General features: G+C 40.1%; 1 protein-coding gene across 1 annotated transcript in view; it reads right to left on the bottom strand.

The window, feature by feature from the left end:
- LOC114053675 (clavesin-1) overlaps positions 1–16,168 on the bottom strand; it is a 184,563-nt gene that overhangs the window by 21,707 nt on the left and 146,688 nt on the right. The window contains exons 3-4 of the mRNA XM_027876783.1: positions 6,348–6,458; positions 1,344–1,579 (exon numbers count right to left, since the gene is read on the bottom strand). Of these exons, the coding sequence (XP_027732584.1) occupies positions 1,344–1,579; positions 6,348–6,458 (347 nt within the window). The remainder of the gene's footprint in view (positions 1–1,343; positions 1,580–6,347; positions 6,459–16,168) is intronic.

Genomic DNA, 16,168 nt, shown 5'->3' with positions numbered 1-16,168 from the left:
CCTGGTGCTCATCCACTGCGCTGCCTAGCTGCCCCACTGTGCACATAGCACACTGAATAATGCCATGGGGGATATAAAGATGTCCAAGACACTATCTGCACTTTAAAAGGTGACAATCATTTGGGAGAAGTGGATATGCTCACACATAGTGGGTTTTGGAGATAGTAAGAACAGTAGTAACAAGAGGAAGGATGAGAAATGGAACTTACTGTCAGCACCTATGTTAAGTGGAAAGCCAAACACCTGGGTGATCCCTCCCTCCCACACACACACATACACTCCTAAGGCGTCTAGGCCCAAGAAATCATGTGGAGGCAGCCATACCTGAAATGCAAGGGCCTTCCTGGCAAAGAAAAGAAGAGCTATCAGGAATGGGCAAAGAAAGGGATGAATTGTGCCTTTTCTCCTATTAATACCCCTACTTTTATTCCTTTGCAATTTAGGTCAGAAAGGACTAAGGACTACTGGAGTCTGGCTCCAAGTTTTCTCGAATGGGTGGAAAGTTGCCATTTTAATTATGTTACTTGTTGTTGTTACTGTTCATCCTTCTTTCTGGAAGAAGACTGATGACATCATAGGCGATATCATGACTTGCCCATGAGTTGGATTTAAGTGAGGCAGAGCTGCACAAATTTGTCACTGTCACTCTCTCCTCCAGATTCACACATGCTAGGGCATTCCCAATGTTGGGTGGGAACCAGCACCTGAGGGATGGAAGGCTTGAAGGCAAGGAAAATAAACATACAACTGGTCAGCACAAAGCAGCAAAGATTTGTGTGTTTTCATTCTGAACTCAGTGCCATTGCAGTAGGCTCATGCAACTCAATTTATAGCTATTGTGATGGAAACTTTTCTTTGAGATGTCAGCTGTCAACCTCCAGAGTGATTCTATTTATAGGTCTATTCCAGGAACAGTAGAAAAAGACCTCCTGGGAAACTGAGCCAACCTATATCACCTAAGCTATCACTAGGAAAACTCAAATCACTGGTGAACAGCATTCCAGCCAACAATAGGGACTAGCTTCCTGGTGGGTTGTTTTTCCATTCAGTCTATCTCAGAGGCCTGACAAATTTCATCTTGTTTGTGCAGTAAAGCCCTCTCTAGTAATCAGGGAAGTAATTAAGCTGCTGCTGAGATCCCGCTCCTTAGTTGCTGTCATACAAAGGCAATAATCACACTTGTGAATAAAGGGCCCTTTGCTTTCCCCTCTAGCAAAATTATCTGTTATTATCATTAGATTTTATTCCTTTTCTATCCACATCATGGTCATCAATAGCTTAACCCACAGTAGGACCCGATCACAATGCCCACTTTCTAGAAAGCACTGATAAGCATTCCTCACCTTTTCATCGGCTTGGGTGAGCACTCTCTCTCTAGGTTGGAGGACGTATGTTTCACGTGCATTGCATTATAGGAAGTGTGAGTATAGTCATTCTCATCACTGTAGTCAGGACCGAGTAATGTCCGAGCCCAAGTTCCCATATCATAGGGAGGGAGGGTCCCTCCAAATTCAGAGGGCAGGAATTCAGGGTGTATTAGTTGGTGAAGGCTGTTCAAATTGTTGCCATGGAGAAAGATCTAGAGGGAAAAACATAATAATAGAAAAAACCCTGAAACACATAACCAAAAAAACAATCAACATGCATATATTAAGAGTCTGCAATGAATTTTTCAAAATAAAATTGAGTTGCTTGAGGGGGAAAAACGTCTTTGTGCTCGACACTGCATTAAATATAAGAATACAGAGACAAAAAATAATTATCCTACTCTCAGGTAGATTATGTTTTATAGGGGCATAGACAAGATACAGCACATACAAAGCAAAAAGCAAGGTCACCATAGCAGGGAAAAGATTATAAACTTAGTGAAGGGGAGGTGGAGATTGGGAGGGCAGACTAGCAAAGATGTCCTGCAGAAGGTGAGGCTTAAGTTGACTCATCAAGGAAACCATGAATTCTGAAAAATAGAGGTGAGAAGAGAAAGCATTCCAAGAACAGGGGACAGCCCATGGAAAGACATGGTGATACAGGATGGAACATCATTCATATGATGCACAGAACAGAATCTCAGGATTACAAGGGACATGAGAGGCGTCCTAGTCTCAGAACAAGAATCCCTCTTACTACAAAATACCTGAAAAGACTTTGTTTTTTGTTTGTCCAGAATTTGTTTTGATGACTTGGGAGGGAAAAACCCACTACTTCCTTACACAACCCATTTTACTTTGGGGTAGCACTAAGTATTAGGATGGTGTCCACAAATTTCCTTACGTCAAAGCCAAAATATGCTTCCTTATCAGTATTACCCAGAGCTCTTAGTTCTTCCTTCTGGGACCAAGAAGAACAAGTATAATCTTCTCCTTCTGTATGACAGTCCTTCAGGCACTTGAATACTCCTCTCAGGTCTCTCCTGAGTACCCTCTTTTCCAGGCTAACCACTTTTAGTTTGTATAATCAATCATCCTTGTGAACAGAAGCTGACTCCTGTTTATTCCACCAACCTAGCTGCCTTCCAGGATATAGTTTGGGAATGACATTAGATACATGGCTGATGTAAGTGTGTTTGAAGAAAAAAGTGTATTTGTGTTTCAGAATAATAAAAAAAATGTATTTGTTGCTTAGGAAAGGGAATAGGGTATTAGTTCTAAAAAATGACAGATCTGATATTATTGGATTTGAAACAGTTTTACAGATATGAACAATTGCTGATTATCTGAATCAGTGGGAGAATGAGTGATATAGATAAACTAGACCCACAGATAATCCAACAATCCTGTATATACCACCTCTGCAGCTTTCTTTTCTGTCTCTCCACAAAGGTAATGCCCCCCACTTCTGTTCCCCCTCTCAATACCTAATTAACTTATTCCTATCTATCCTACAAGACCTACCTCTATCTTTCTACTCTGAGTTTTTTCACGGGCTGTCCCCCATTTCTGGATTGCTCTCCCTCCTCTTCTCTGTCTTCTAGCTTCTTTCAAGTCCTAGCTACAGGAAGCCTTTTCCAATCCCTCTTGATTCTAATGCCTTCCCTCTGTTAATTATTTCCACTTTATCCTGTATATCTCTTGTTTGTATATAGTTGCTTGCACATTGTCTTCCCTATTATACTGTGAACTCCCTGAGAACAGGGACTGGCTTTTACCTTTCTGTATATTCCCAACACTTAGCACAGTGCCTGGCACATAATAGGTGCTTAATAAATGTTTATTGACTGACTGGAGGCTTTGTCACTCACTCCATCCCACAAAGATCATAGGATCATAGATTTAGAACTCTAAGGGATCTTTCGGATAATTTGTGCAATCCTCCCATTTATCGATGGAAAGACTGAAATCTAGAGAGGTTTAGCCATTTTGTGCAAGGCTAACCTGGTAGTGACAGAGCTTAGATTTGTACTCCTTTTTTTTGACTGTTTTCTTTCACTTGCGTGATGTCCTTTCTCTGAATTCTAATAGTACTGAGAGTATATACCACAAAATTTAGCTATTCATTATATTCAATCTTTCGTTATTTTCCAACTGTACACCCTGTGTCCTCTGGGCAGCTAGGTGGCACACTGCATAGAATGCTGGGCCTGGAGTCAGGAAGACTCATCCTCCTGAGTTCAAACCCAGCCTCAGATACTTACTAGATGTGTGACCCTGAGCAACTCACTAAACCCTGTTTACCCCAGTTTCCTCAACTGTAAAATGATCTGGAGAAGGAAATGGCAAACTACCCCAGTATCTTTGCCAAGAAAACCTGAAATGGGGGCATGAAAAGTTGGACACTACTGAAAAACAACAGAACTGTCCTCTGTTGAAACTACAATCCTCTTGAAGACAGACATCTTGTCTTGTCCTGCTTTCCTAGAACTAATAGCATGGTATGGCACTTGGCATGCAGGAAGAATTCAACCAATAATTGCAGAATTAATTTAAATATTTTGTTGGTAATTTTTTTATTTTTTCAATCAGACTATTTGTTTTCCTAATTACCTTTTGGGTCTAATACTAAAATTAATTTGTTTTCCTGAGAACACATTGACTGACACTGTTACAGCTGGGTGAAGGTGGAAGTCAGCCTGAGATTAAAAATCTTTGTGGATAGTCCACAGAATAGATAATCCACATCTATTTGAAGTTTAAAATTAGGATACTGTCTAGGTATGCGAAAAAAAATTAGGCCTCCTCACATCAGAACCCATATACTAACATAGATTCCTCTTCACTTCCTTACCTCCTATTACCCAAATATGCATGATATACCTCACCTCTGCCACCTGGCTTCCCTGGCTTCCCCCAAGACTCAAAATTCTACCTTCGGCAGAGACCTTTCCTGGTTCCCCTCATGTCTGGTGCTTCTGCACTAGCCTTCTAAATGATCTCTCTCCCTGTCTGTCCCTGTTCTAACCCATCTTCTACATAATCCAACATTCAAATAACTACCAAAGAGATTTCCCGAAAGTGTAAGTCTGACTATCTTACCCCCTACAAATTCCAGCGGCTCCCTATTCCCTCTAGGATCAACTCTAAATTCCTTTGGGATACAAAGCTATTTTCAACCTGACCCATGCATACTTTTCCAGCCTTCTTTCCCCACTAACCCTACTCAGCCATACTGATATACTCATTGTACCTCACCAAGGATGCTCTGTCTCTCATCTCCATGCATTTGCACTGAGCTAACCCCCATGTTTAGCATGCTCACCTTCCTCTCCTTTTACCTTGTTGAATCCCTGATTTCTGTCAAGACTCAGCTCAAATGTAACCTTCTGCAAGAAACCTTTCCTGGTTCCCTCAGCTGCTAGTGCCTTCTTCCAAAGTATATTTCCTCTACTCTGTATTTATACTGGATATGCCTATTTGTATACATGTTGTCTTCCCCTTAGAATATAAGCTCATTGATGGTGGGAACTAAGTCATTTTGTGTTGATGGTGGGGAACGTTTCATTTTGCGTTTTGTACCTCAATGCTTGACACATAATAGGTCCTTAATAGATACTTGTTGATTGCTAAAGGTCAGTCCTTAGAGTCCAGAGGATCTGGGTTCAAATCCTGCCTGATAAATAACCAGTTGTGTGATCCTGGGCAATTTACTTGACCTTTTAGGAACCCAACAACTCTCTAAGACTAGAAGTTACAGATGAGTCAATCCATTCACCTCTGAATCCTCTGGAGGAAGTTTTTACATAAGAAGCTCCCCCCATCATTGAAATCATAGCTCTGGACCTAAGAAATAAATAATTAACTTCCGCCTTGTAGAAAATGTGGTTGGGGAATGTTGCTTCTGCACTAACTCATCAGGGTGTGGACGCCTACGGGACAGCACACTACAGAGCATTAAAATCAATTTAAAGTGGGTTTGAGGTCTGTAAGAAATAGCTGGTTTTTCATTTCCACAAAAGTCACCAAAACCTAAAATGTAATCTAAGGGCTAGGTGGAAGTTGAACAAAGGAAGCCATAAATCAGAATAAGAAAATGCTACTGGTAGGTGAATAGACTAACCAGTTCTGAGGTTAGGTATAGATTAACATCAAAAGGGGTGTTCCCAAATGAGAGCAAATGTGGATGCGGGCCTGGGTCCCCAAATTGTGGGGAGATGTATTTAAGGGCAGAGACTCACATGGGGAAATTAGGCACTTTGGATAGGTTATAACCTCTAGGTTGTCACCCCGACTAATGGGGAAACAGGAGGGAAATTTGAATCGGGAACGGGGAATAAAAAGGTGTGTATCTGTCTGACGCTTGTACTCCGACAGTGGGATGCCCAGCCTTCTCAGGCTGTTAATAAAGTTTCTTCCTGGGTTCAATTCATGTGGAATTCATGGTAAGACTTTTTGCTGCTAACACCCTCCTCCCCCATAGAATTTGAATATAAATCAAATAGTGATGGACTTGAAATGTCTTCTAGGAGGAACAGAAACTAAAAGCAAAGGAGGGAACCAACTTGTAACATTCCTTGGGGTGACAGTAAATTTACAGGACAAAACTGGAACTCTTTAAAATATTCCATGATTAGGAAACTGTTTGGCCCCATAACTTTCCCTCACAAGCCATTATAGGAAAATAAGCATCTGCTGCTCATAGACCATCAACGTTTCCCCAGTTTGTGTCTGGGGCTCTGAAAACAACACAGCTCTGCTGAATTATTGATTAAATCCAGGCCATTTGCAAACTCCAGCTGAGGCTCTAACACTCAGTGGCTACACAAAAATACCCATCACACGGAGCAATAAAAAAAAAAAACAGAACTTGAGCAAACACAGCAAAGAGAAGACATGACAGAAATCACTCCAAATTTCCTGCTTCTATGAAGACATGTATCTAAAGACATATACACATTGAAATGTTTCTTTAATTACCCTTTTCCTTGTCTTGTCTTTGAGGAATGGTTTTATTAGTGTGTACAGGGCATGAATGTACCAAGGCTGATTGACAAAATGGACTCCTCCAAAGCGAGCAGGAAAACTGTCCTGTAGTGAAGAAAGAAATGGAGACCAATTAACAAGCACACCAGGGTTGGCAGGGAGACAGCAGGACTGTGGTCCAGGGAACAAGGCTGTTTCTTATCCATGACTGAGGCACTTGCTAATGAATGTGAGAGGAGGAAAACACACACTAATTCCCTTGCTGTTAAGGTCTCCTTCCCACTTCCTCCCTTTCCCCCATCAACTCCAGCTCTTCTCATGTCTGCCTTTTGGTGTTGGGAGCTTTAAAAAGACAATCAGTAGGTGGGTGGACTGCCTTTCCGTGGGTCTATAGCTGTGGCTATTTCTTACTCTGCGCTGTGGAGTGTCTATTCAGTGTAAGGGGTTAGGAGGAATTGGGGCCTCCGGGCCTCAGGGTTGGGGAAGAACCTGAACACTAATCCTCTCTCTTTGTCCCGAAATCAAGGTTTTGTTTCCCATACACTTTTGACACAATTTCCCCCTTCACCCCTACCTCCTTCAACAAAGATCCAGTTCAAATTATCATAACAGTGGCTGAACTTTCCGGGTCAATGAATCAGGAGCAGGAACCAGGAAAAGAATTGAAAATGTTCATGGAGAGAGGAGGGCACAATAGAAACGACCAAATACTGGTGATAGATTTTTTTTTTTTATTTGGAGCTCAGAGGTTCATGAATTTAGGTAAAAATTGGGCCCTGGAACACTATTGACCAGGGTGAACTGATTGATAATGTAGATTTCAAAACTTGTTCTTTGTAGATACAGATAGGGAAGGGCTTTGTGATTTTGGTAGAGAGAACCCCCAAGTGAGGAAACTCTGTTAATGCATGTCCCATCCTCTCTGCAACTTGGAAAGTCTCAGAGAATTGCCTAGACTGTTGAAAATTAAGTGATTTGACCAAGGTCACAAAGCCAATATGTGAAAGAAGCTGTTCTTGAGCCCAGATCATCCTGGTTTGGCTGTCCACTACCTGTCCACTATTCCATGCTGCCTTTCCAACATAGAATAGTGCTTGTTTTCAGATCAAGTTTATCTATAAAATCATTCAAGGGGACAGATAGTGATATTGGCTGCCTTCTGAACTGATGAGACACACAACAGAGTGGAAATGTCCAGGCCCAAACCACAAACCCTCCTGAAAGAACTCCATGACCAGGAAGGAGCTTTCTCCAACTTTGGAAGAAGAGGAGATAGGGGATGCCTAGAGAGGCTTCAACTGAGTGCAAGGGGGTGGGGATGAGGGGACTTGATTTCTCTAAGGGAAACAAATTCAATGCAAAGAATACTGTACTATCCATAACCTCAATAGCCTGAAGTGGTAAAAGGCAGAATAAGCAGAATGAGGAGAACATTGTATGCAGTGATAGCCATATTGTTTGAAGAACAAATCTGAGTGAATAAGTTATTTTGACTATTATAGATTCCCAAGTTAGCTATAGAGGACTTATGGTGAAGGACACTGTCTGGATCCAGAGAGTGAACTGATAGAAGTATATATAGAATAATTTTACATATACATATGGGTATACATATATACATATGCACACATATACACACGCGAGCACACACACACACACACATATGCCTATTTGTGTCTGATAGTGGCCAGTTCTAGGGTGGGGTTGGAGTAGGTGAGAAAAAAAGGAATTTACATAATTTTGTTGTATATTTGAAAGGAATAACAAGTTGTGCATAGTAGATTTGCAGTTTTATGTATAATCATCTTTTTTTGTATTATGCTATGGAAATGCTTGTTTTATTCCATAAATATGTATTAATGTAATTTTTTTAAAAAAAAGAGGTAGGGGAATCAGCCTGGAATTTCAGATTGGAGAAGGATCCTGAGCAAAAGAAAAAGACCTCTGCAGGGATGAGGTAAAACATTTCTTGAGGTTTTACCTCCATAGTAATATGGGCCATATGGGATAAACTAATCTGGGTAAAGGTGTCCAGGGTCTCTATCATTACCTGGAAAGTGTTGGATGCCTGAACTCCTGGCCAAAGGCTACTTGATGGGAGTTATGACCTGAGCCCAGGGTTAAATCTTGCTTCTTAACTCTGGAAAAACCTAGATTTTGTAGAAGCCTTAAACCAGTCATTATTGTTGTCATCATCATCATCATCATCATCATCATCATCATAGCTAGCATTTATATAGTCTTAAGGTTTTTAAAGGATTTACAAATGTTATCTCATTAGATAGATGAATAAATACCCTGTCCACTATCTTGACACCTGCACTATTAATTTAATATCAACACTATCTTTTAGAGACAGAGTAATCATCCTCTCTCCACCCCCAAAAGAATAAACTGAAGAAAAAACAACAATAACAACCCATCTGACTCTGTTCATCTGACTCTCCATTCTGCTTGCTGGAGCACTGGATATTTTTGTCAGCATGAAAAGTAACATTAGATCATGATGTGAATATCAAACACTGAATGTGACCGCACCAACAATCAATGGACTTTGCTACTAATTTGTGACCCATTGGACTGACCCCAGGTAGCCTTGATAGATATCAAACTGAACCTCCAAGGACCCATAACCTAGGATAAACCTAGGTGGAAATGGATATCTGAGCTGAGGTCGGGCCACAGAGATGTCCAAATTGATGAGAGAACAGCTGCTCCATATACAGAGAGGACCTACACACTAGAGTTCTTGGCTTTTACCCTCCAAGACTGCCTCTTGACTCTTCCCTCCACGAGACCAATTGGCCTTGCAGACTGTCCCTGGACCAGAAATCACAGTTCTTCTCCACTCCCACCCAGGGGGTGTTAGTCTAATCATAAACTGGGGCCTGAGCCAGACCTATCCTGGCTGGCTAGAGAAGGTGAGTAAATCAAATGCCCTACAACCAGTATCCTTGGACCCCTCACTAACAGGCTTCCTAATAAGCCAGTCAGCTCAGGGCCAGAATTTCCATTCCTACCCTTTCCTCCAATGCAATCAAATCAACATTGCAGCTAGAGCCAGGGGCACAGCTCCCCAGGCTGCTGAGAAAGACAAAGAGCAATCCTTTGCTGCAAATTCTCTTGAAAGTTGGCTATGATTCTCCACTGACTTTGTCCTCTACAAATTTATGTTATCTACTTTCAAATGGGGGCACCTAGGTGGATAGAGCAGTGAGCCTGGAGTTCAGAAGACCTGAGTTCAAATCTAACCTCAGACACTTACTACATGTGTGACACTCAGCAAGTCATTTAACTCTGTTTTGTTTGACTTAGTTCCTCATCTGTAAAAATGAACTGGAGAAGGAAATAACAAAGCACTCCAGTATCCTTGCTATAAACAAAAACAAAAACAAAAAACCCCAAACCTAAATGGAGTCACGAAGAGTCAGACACAACCAATGGGCCCTCATTGCTGCAGTCAGTACTTCTACTCTTCTCTGCTTGATTCTTGGTAGCTCTTTCATTCTGGAAGCAATAGGGACGCCCAGGAGTTTATTCAGAGGGATTGGAGGAGAGTGTTATTGTCAGACCTTATTATAAGGATCAAATATGGTAATATTTATAAAGCACTCAGCACAATGCCTGTCTCATAATTGATGCTATGTAAGTGCTAACTACTGTTATTGTTACTATTAGACACGTGCTTTAGGAAAAATTATTTTGGTAACTGACTAGAAAATGAATTGGAGTGCAAAACATATGTCCATATTATCCATGTTCCAAGAGAAAATACAAACAAAACAATACAAATAAAGAAAGAAAAGAGTATGCTTCAATTTGCATTCAGAGTTCATCAGTTCTCTCCCTTTTTCCTCTCTGTCTTTCTATCTCTGTCTCTCTGTCTCTCTCTGTATCTGTTTCTGTGTCTGTCTCTCTCTCTCTTTCTCATACCCTCCTCTCTCTACTCTATCCTTGGTGATCTCATTAGCTCTCAAATCTATCTAGATCTCATCTTTCTCTTGTTCTAGTTCTGTCTCAAAAATTGCCTACAAGGATGTTCCAAAGGCATGTCAGACTCAACATATCCAACATATAGTTCATTATCTCCTTTCAAAACTAACCCTTCTTACTAACTTTGACATGTCTGTCAAGGGTACCACCATCTTTTTAGGCAACAAGGCTCAGAAATGCAGAATCATTCTGAACTCTCAACTTTCCCTTCCACCCTTGTCCCCAGTGTCCCAATCAGTTGCCACATCCCATTAATACCTCCTTCACAATCCATTTCTTTTCCATCCACATTATTACCACTTTAGTTCAGGCCTTTAGCACTTCTTTCTGGGCTACTGTAATTGCCTCCTAATTGATCTCCTTGCCTCCAGATTCTCCCCCTTTAATCTGCATGGCCATCAAATTGATATTCCCAAAGTCCAGGTCTGATCATACCACTCCGTTGCTCAAGAAGCTTCATAGTCTTTATATCACCTTTTGTATTAAATACAGGCTCTTCTGTTTAAGCCTTCCACAATCTAAATCTAATCTATCTTTCCAGACATCTTTCATACTGCTCTCCCTTACAAACAAATTCCACCTTCTAGTCAAGTTGGCTTACCTTGCCTTCCTGGCCTAGCCCAGACTTGATACTGTATCTCCTGACCACATGCTTTTGTACAAACTCTTTGAATCTAGAATGCTTTCCCTCTTCATCTCTGCTACTTGGAATCCCCAGTCCCCTTTAAGGACCAGTTCACACATAATCAATGTCTCTTGTGATTGTCCTAGCTGTTAATGTTCTATCTCTCTGAAATTACTTTATATTTATTCTTCATATGGTTCTTCATATGGTCCACTATTTACTTCCAGAAGAATGTACAGTTTTTAAAGGCAGAAGCTGTTGTAACCCCATTACCTAACACAGCTTGTTGAAAATAACTGAATTAAATTAAATTGAATTACATATCCTCTTATGATTAAAGCCTGTTTTTCACATGCTCTACTTTTCCCACATGTCTTTTCCAAATCTTTGAGCCTGTAGGATTCCTGGGTATTTACTTCACAGGGACCTGATTTGCTTGCTTCCTCTCCCAAATCTACTTGAATGACAACTTAGGCCCAGATATCCTATATTCTGATTTGCCAGCTTGTTAACTACTGATAGAATTAACCATGCCCCAGCAGGAATCACCACCTGATGGACCCTTTTGGTTAAATTCACCAAGACCTCTCCCCCACTGCACACCTGCCCAGCTTGACTGGTTGGCCTAAGGACCAGGATCCATTGAATCCAGCAGGAAATACACCAGGAACTTGATCACAGTCTCCAAATACTACCCAGGAGATAATAATAAGCAGATTTTACCATTTAGCTGATTGTATTCATCTTGGCTGATAGAATTCAAAAGTAAGACCCATCTTAATACTTACAGGGTTGCTAAGCTTGCTTTCAATCAGCTCTATTACATTAGAGAACATGAGAAACCGTTAGCAAGACAATAGGAAAGCTCAAAGAAGTAAGAATGGGAGCAAAGAGTTTGTGCTGTGAGCTATTCCTGCAGGTGCATAAAACAGTATGACTAGATCTTTTTTTTTGTAACAAGGAAAGGAGATTAGCAACTTTTGTCCTCCCAGAAACCTTTGAGCTTATAGGATCCCTAAGCATTTTCTACACGAGTAGATTTTATACCTCAAGTGCATTGAGCTGTGGTCCAAAGTGTGTGTGTGAATGTGGGCACACTCATGTGTGCATATACTATATGTAGGAGATTCTTATATATATGATATGTGACACATATATACATGAAATAAAAATCCCCTACATATAGCATATGTATATATGCATAGTATATTGTATACATGTAGCATATATGCACATAGTTTACTTGTATATACATATGTGTAATATACACAGATACACATGTACATATACACATAAATATGAAAACCCTGGATACATACCCATACATATATACACAATACATAGCTGTCCTGAGTGTGTGTATGTATATATGTACATGTGTTTCTCTGTGTGTGTGTGTATATATATACACACACACACATATATATGTACACATATATACATATACATACATGTATGATGTATAAAAAGTTTAAGAGACATAGTTTCTGGGTAATTTATCATTTTATTAATCATGCTAGTCCATAATAAAAGGGGTCAGTGGAACTTTCAAAAGCCAAAGATCCCTCATGGAACTCACTCAACACTAATATGCCCTTGGAAGATTGGGTATTCCTGAAGGTAGCAATCAACTCTGATTGGCTAACAATTAATGAGAAGGATAAGAGGGGCTAGGGGAAGTGACTCTGATCACTCAATCTTGGACAAAGAGACTTATTTCTTATCCAGACTATCCCCATCTAGGCAATCTAGACAAAATGGGCTCCACAACTCTACCTAGGCTGCTAGAGTGGAACACGTGTCAGACTTTACTTTTGATAGAATTCTTTGTAACGTTTTCTAGTTGGGTGGGGTCTCCCACCCAGGATTGAAAAGCACATCCTCAGGGGTATTTGGAAATTTTCCCCATGGAACTTCCCTATATAAATAAAGTCACAGGTCTAGTCCAATGGCATTTAATATACAATAAAAAAATGTAAAATGAGCATCAAGACTGATAGGAAGTCCTGTTTTTGGAGACTGTGAACTCTGTAGAGTCCTGTCCTGGCTCTCTGCCTTAGCAGAATTAGGATCCCTTTCACTGACATCCAACTATATGGTTCAAAATGAAGATTATTCTGTCTAATGAAGTCAATGTACAGTTGTTTCATATGCCCCCAAGTGAACACAACAGCACAATCACTCTCACCAACGACCTGCCTGAAGTGCTGAAGACAAAGCTAATTAATTACCAGCTATCATTCCAAATGGCTGCTCTTATTCTTGTCATACTGACTTTTTTGGGGTATTTGAGATGAATGACAGACAATGCAGAAAGTGATCTTTGAAACAATACATCCCCATTTAGGTCCTAATACTTTCCCTGAGCATCATTGGTGGGATGAGGGGCTCTTACTTCTCTAGCATTATGGGGTACTTGAAACAGTATACCTTTTGGGGAATGCAAGGAATAAATCTCTCCTGTTCCCATGTCCCCATACACATATTAACTATGCCTGTTGGCTGAGACCAAACCCTTGTCATCACCTGATGACCTATGTGGTTGAATGCACCAATGATCCTACCCCACTGGCAATCCATTCCTGCCTGAATCGACTTCACTAAGTCTAACTATAAATAGGACCAGTCTCTAAACACTGCTCAGGAGGAGGAAAAAGAGTGGCTTATAAAATTTAGCAGATTAATTTTGACTACTTTAATTGAAAAGGGAAAATCTTAATACTTTTAGGGGTGTCTTACATGGACTGAAATCCCTATTAAAGTGGCATCTCATGAAAATCATCACATTACCTGGATGTTCTCTAACCTTTGTTGCATTATATAAATGATTTCCAGGGTTTTGTTTTATAAGCAATAGACATATAGGACATGTAAGAAAAGAAAAAGAAAAAAAAAGATGAGTTATGTGTTTACAACATCCCTCTAATATATCTCTTTCTTCACCCAGCCAGTCATTACCCTAGGTCTAAGCCACAGAACTGCCCAGCAGTCTTGGTTCTCATTTACTTTTCTCTATTAGCTCATTTTCTGTGGTGTATTAAATGCTATTGGACTGTGATTTTACTGGTATAGAGAACTTCAATGGAGGAAATCCCTTCTGCCACTGCAGATCTCCACCTATTCTGCACCTTTAATCATCTCCATTACATTAAGGATCTTGGTAATCCATGACTATGTGTAAGCTCAAGGAACATTAGAATTGGAGTAGAGTTTGCACTATGTATAAGCTGTCTTTTTGATAGAATTCTTTCTCATGTATCTGTATCTATCTGTAGATAGAGATGGATAAATATATAAAGATGATGTATATATATATCATACCTTATGATATACTACTCTCCTTCCCATACATGCTACACAGTCTTAGCAAACCTGCTTCGTTCTGTTCCTGCCACATGACTCTCCCTCTCCTGTTTCTGTGAATTTATACTGACTGTCCTCCATGCCTGGAATCCACTCCACCTCACCTCCATCATCCTTATCACCATGACCATAATCACCTCCATCATCCTCATCACCATGACCATAATCACCTCCATCATCCTCATCACCATGACCATAATCACCACCATCACCATCACCATCACCATCACCATCACCATCTACTTGGACTAGAAGACCTTGATTCTCATCTCAATTACATCACTTACTTGTTCAAGGATCATAAGCAAGTCATTTAGCATCTTTGAAATTTGGGGAGATATAACAGGCACTGAATTTTATAGTAGTCTCCAGCTTAAATGGATACCACTTTAAAATGCTTTGGCCTGAGTGTACTTAAAAGTAGAACTTTTTACCATGCTAGATCAATAATAAAAATAGCAATAAGTATTTATTATATATCTATTGTGTCCAAGCATTGTCCTAGACACTGAAAGTACAAAGACCAAAATCAAAGAGCTTATATTCTATTGGAGGAGTTAAACCCTTTCTCATCTTACAGTCACATGTGGCCCGCCTCTCTGAAGCTCATTCTCGGTGTGCTGGTAAATGTTTAACAACTTACTGCCAAAACAGCAACAACAACAATAACAACAAACTTTGAAGCTTATCATCTTTTGGATTTTTCTCCACCATTTTCTTAACTCTGGACAATCAACAAAACAATAAATGAAGCCCTGAATTGTTGCATTTGCCAATTATTAAGGTAATAACACTTCTGCTGAAAATTTAACAATCAGTTCTTAGGGAGCTGGTTGGAGCTGGCCCCAGCACACCCCTGTAATCATAGGCTATTTCATCTTTATTGCTATTTAGAGTTCTCATTGGCCAATTTCATTTTTTTTCTTCCTCTGTGCTGAAGGCAAGATTGTATTTATATTTTTTGGTTCAAAAAGACAAAACTCTCACACAGAGGCAAATTGGTGATAGCAGAGCATTGAAACTACTGAGCAACATAGTAGAATGTTGGGAGACACCTGCTGGGTCCTTGGCCCCTTGATTTTCCTTTTTTTAATGTCAGAGCAGTGCATTACTGATAAAGGCAAGTACACACTCTTTATCAGTGTATGTACTAAGATAAGAATAATTATTATTATTATTTTTTTTTGCTGAGGCAATTGGGGTTAAGTTTCTTGCCCAGGGTCACACAGCTAGCAAGTGTCAAGAGTCTGAGGGCAGATTTGAACTTAGGTCCTCCTGACTCTAAGGCTGGAGCTCTATCCACTGCACCACCTAACTGCCCCAATAAGAATAATTATTAAAAGATCATGATGCCCCAACAAAGGAAAGAATTGTTTTTGTGATGATGAATGCAGTACAAGATGTCCCAAAAGCCTTAGTGCCATTGTAAGCCATTCAAGCTTAAGCTATTTAAGCCTACAACAGCACTGAGACTTTTGGGACACCTTATATTAGCGTCTTTGAATTATTTCTCTGTCTCATGCAGATTGATTGATTTGTGGTCTCATTGCAGTTGGTTCTCTTTCCACAGGATAAACTAAAACCCCTCTGTGACTGTCCATGCTATGTAATTCTTATTCATATCTTCCTGCAAATCCTTCTATAGGAGTCACCCAACATGCTACAGACTTTCTTCTGTTTCTTTAAATATTTTAGATGTACCAGAGAAATACTTGTGCTGTTCACCTGATATCTGTCACTCTCACTATATGACTTATCTATCCTTTTCCTGGACTTTCATGTCCTTGACTATGTGTGTTTTGTGTCAATTCTCACACATGAATCAATATTGGCA

This window comes from Vombatus ursinus, unplaced genomic scaffold, assembly GCF_900497805.2.
Source record: "Vombatus ursinus unplaced genomic scaffold, bare-nosed wombat genome assembly UNPS02014812.1, whole genome shotgun sequence".
NCBI lineage: Eukaryota > Metazoa > Chordata > Mammalia > Diprotodontia > Vombatidae > Vombatus > Vombatus ursinus.
The sequence above is the reverse complement of the archived record's forward strand: the minus strand, read 5'-3'. Positions and strand labels throughout refer to the sequence as shown.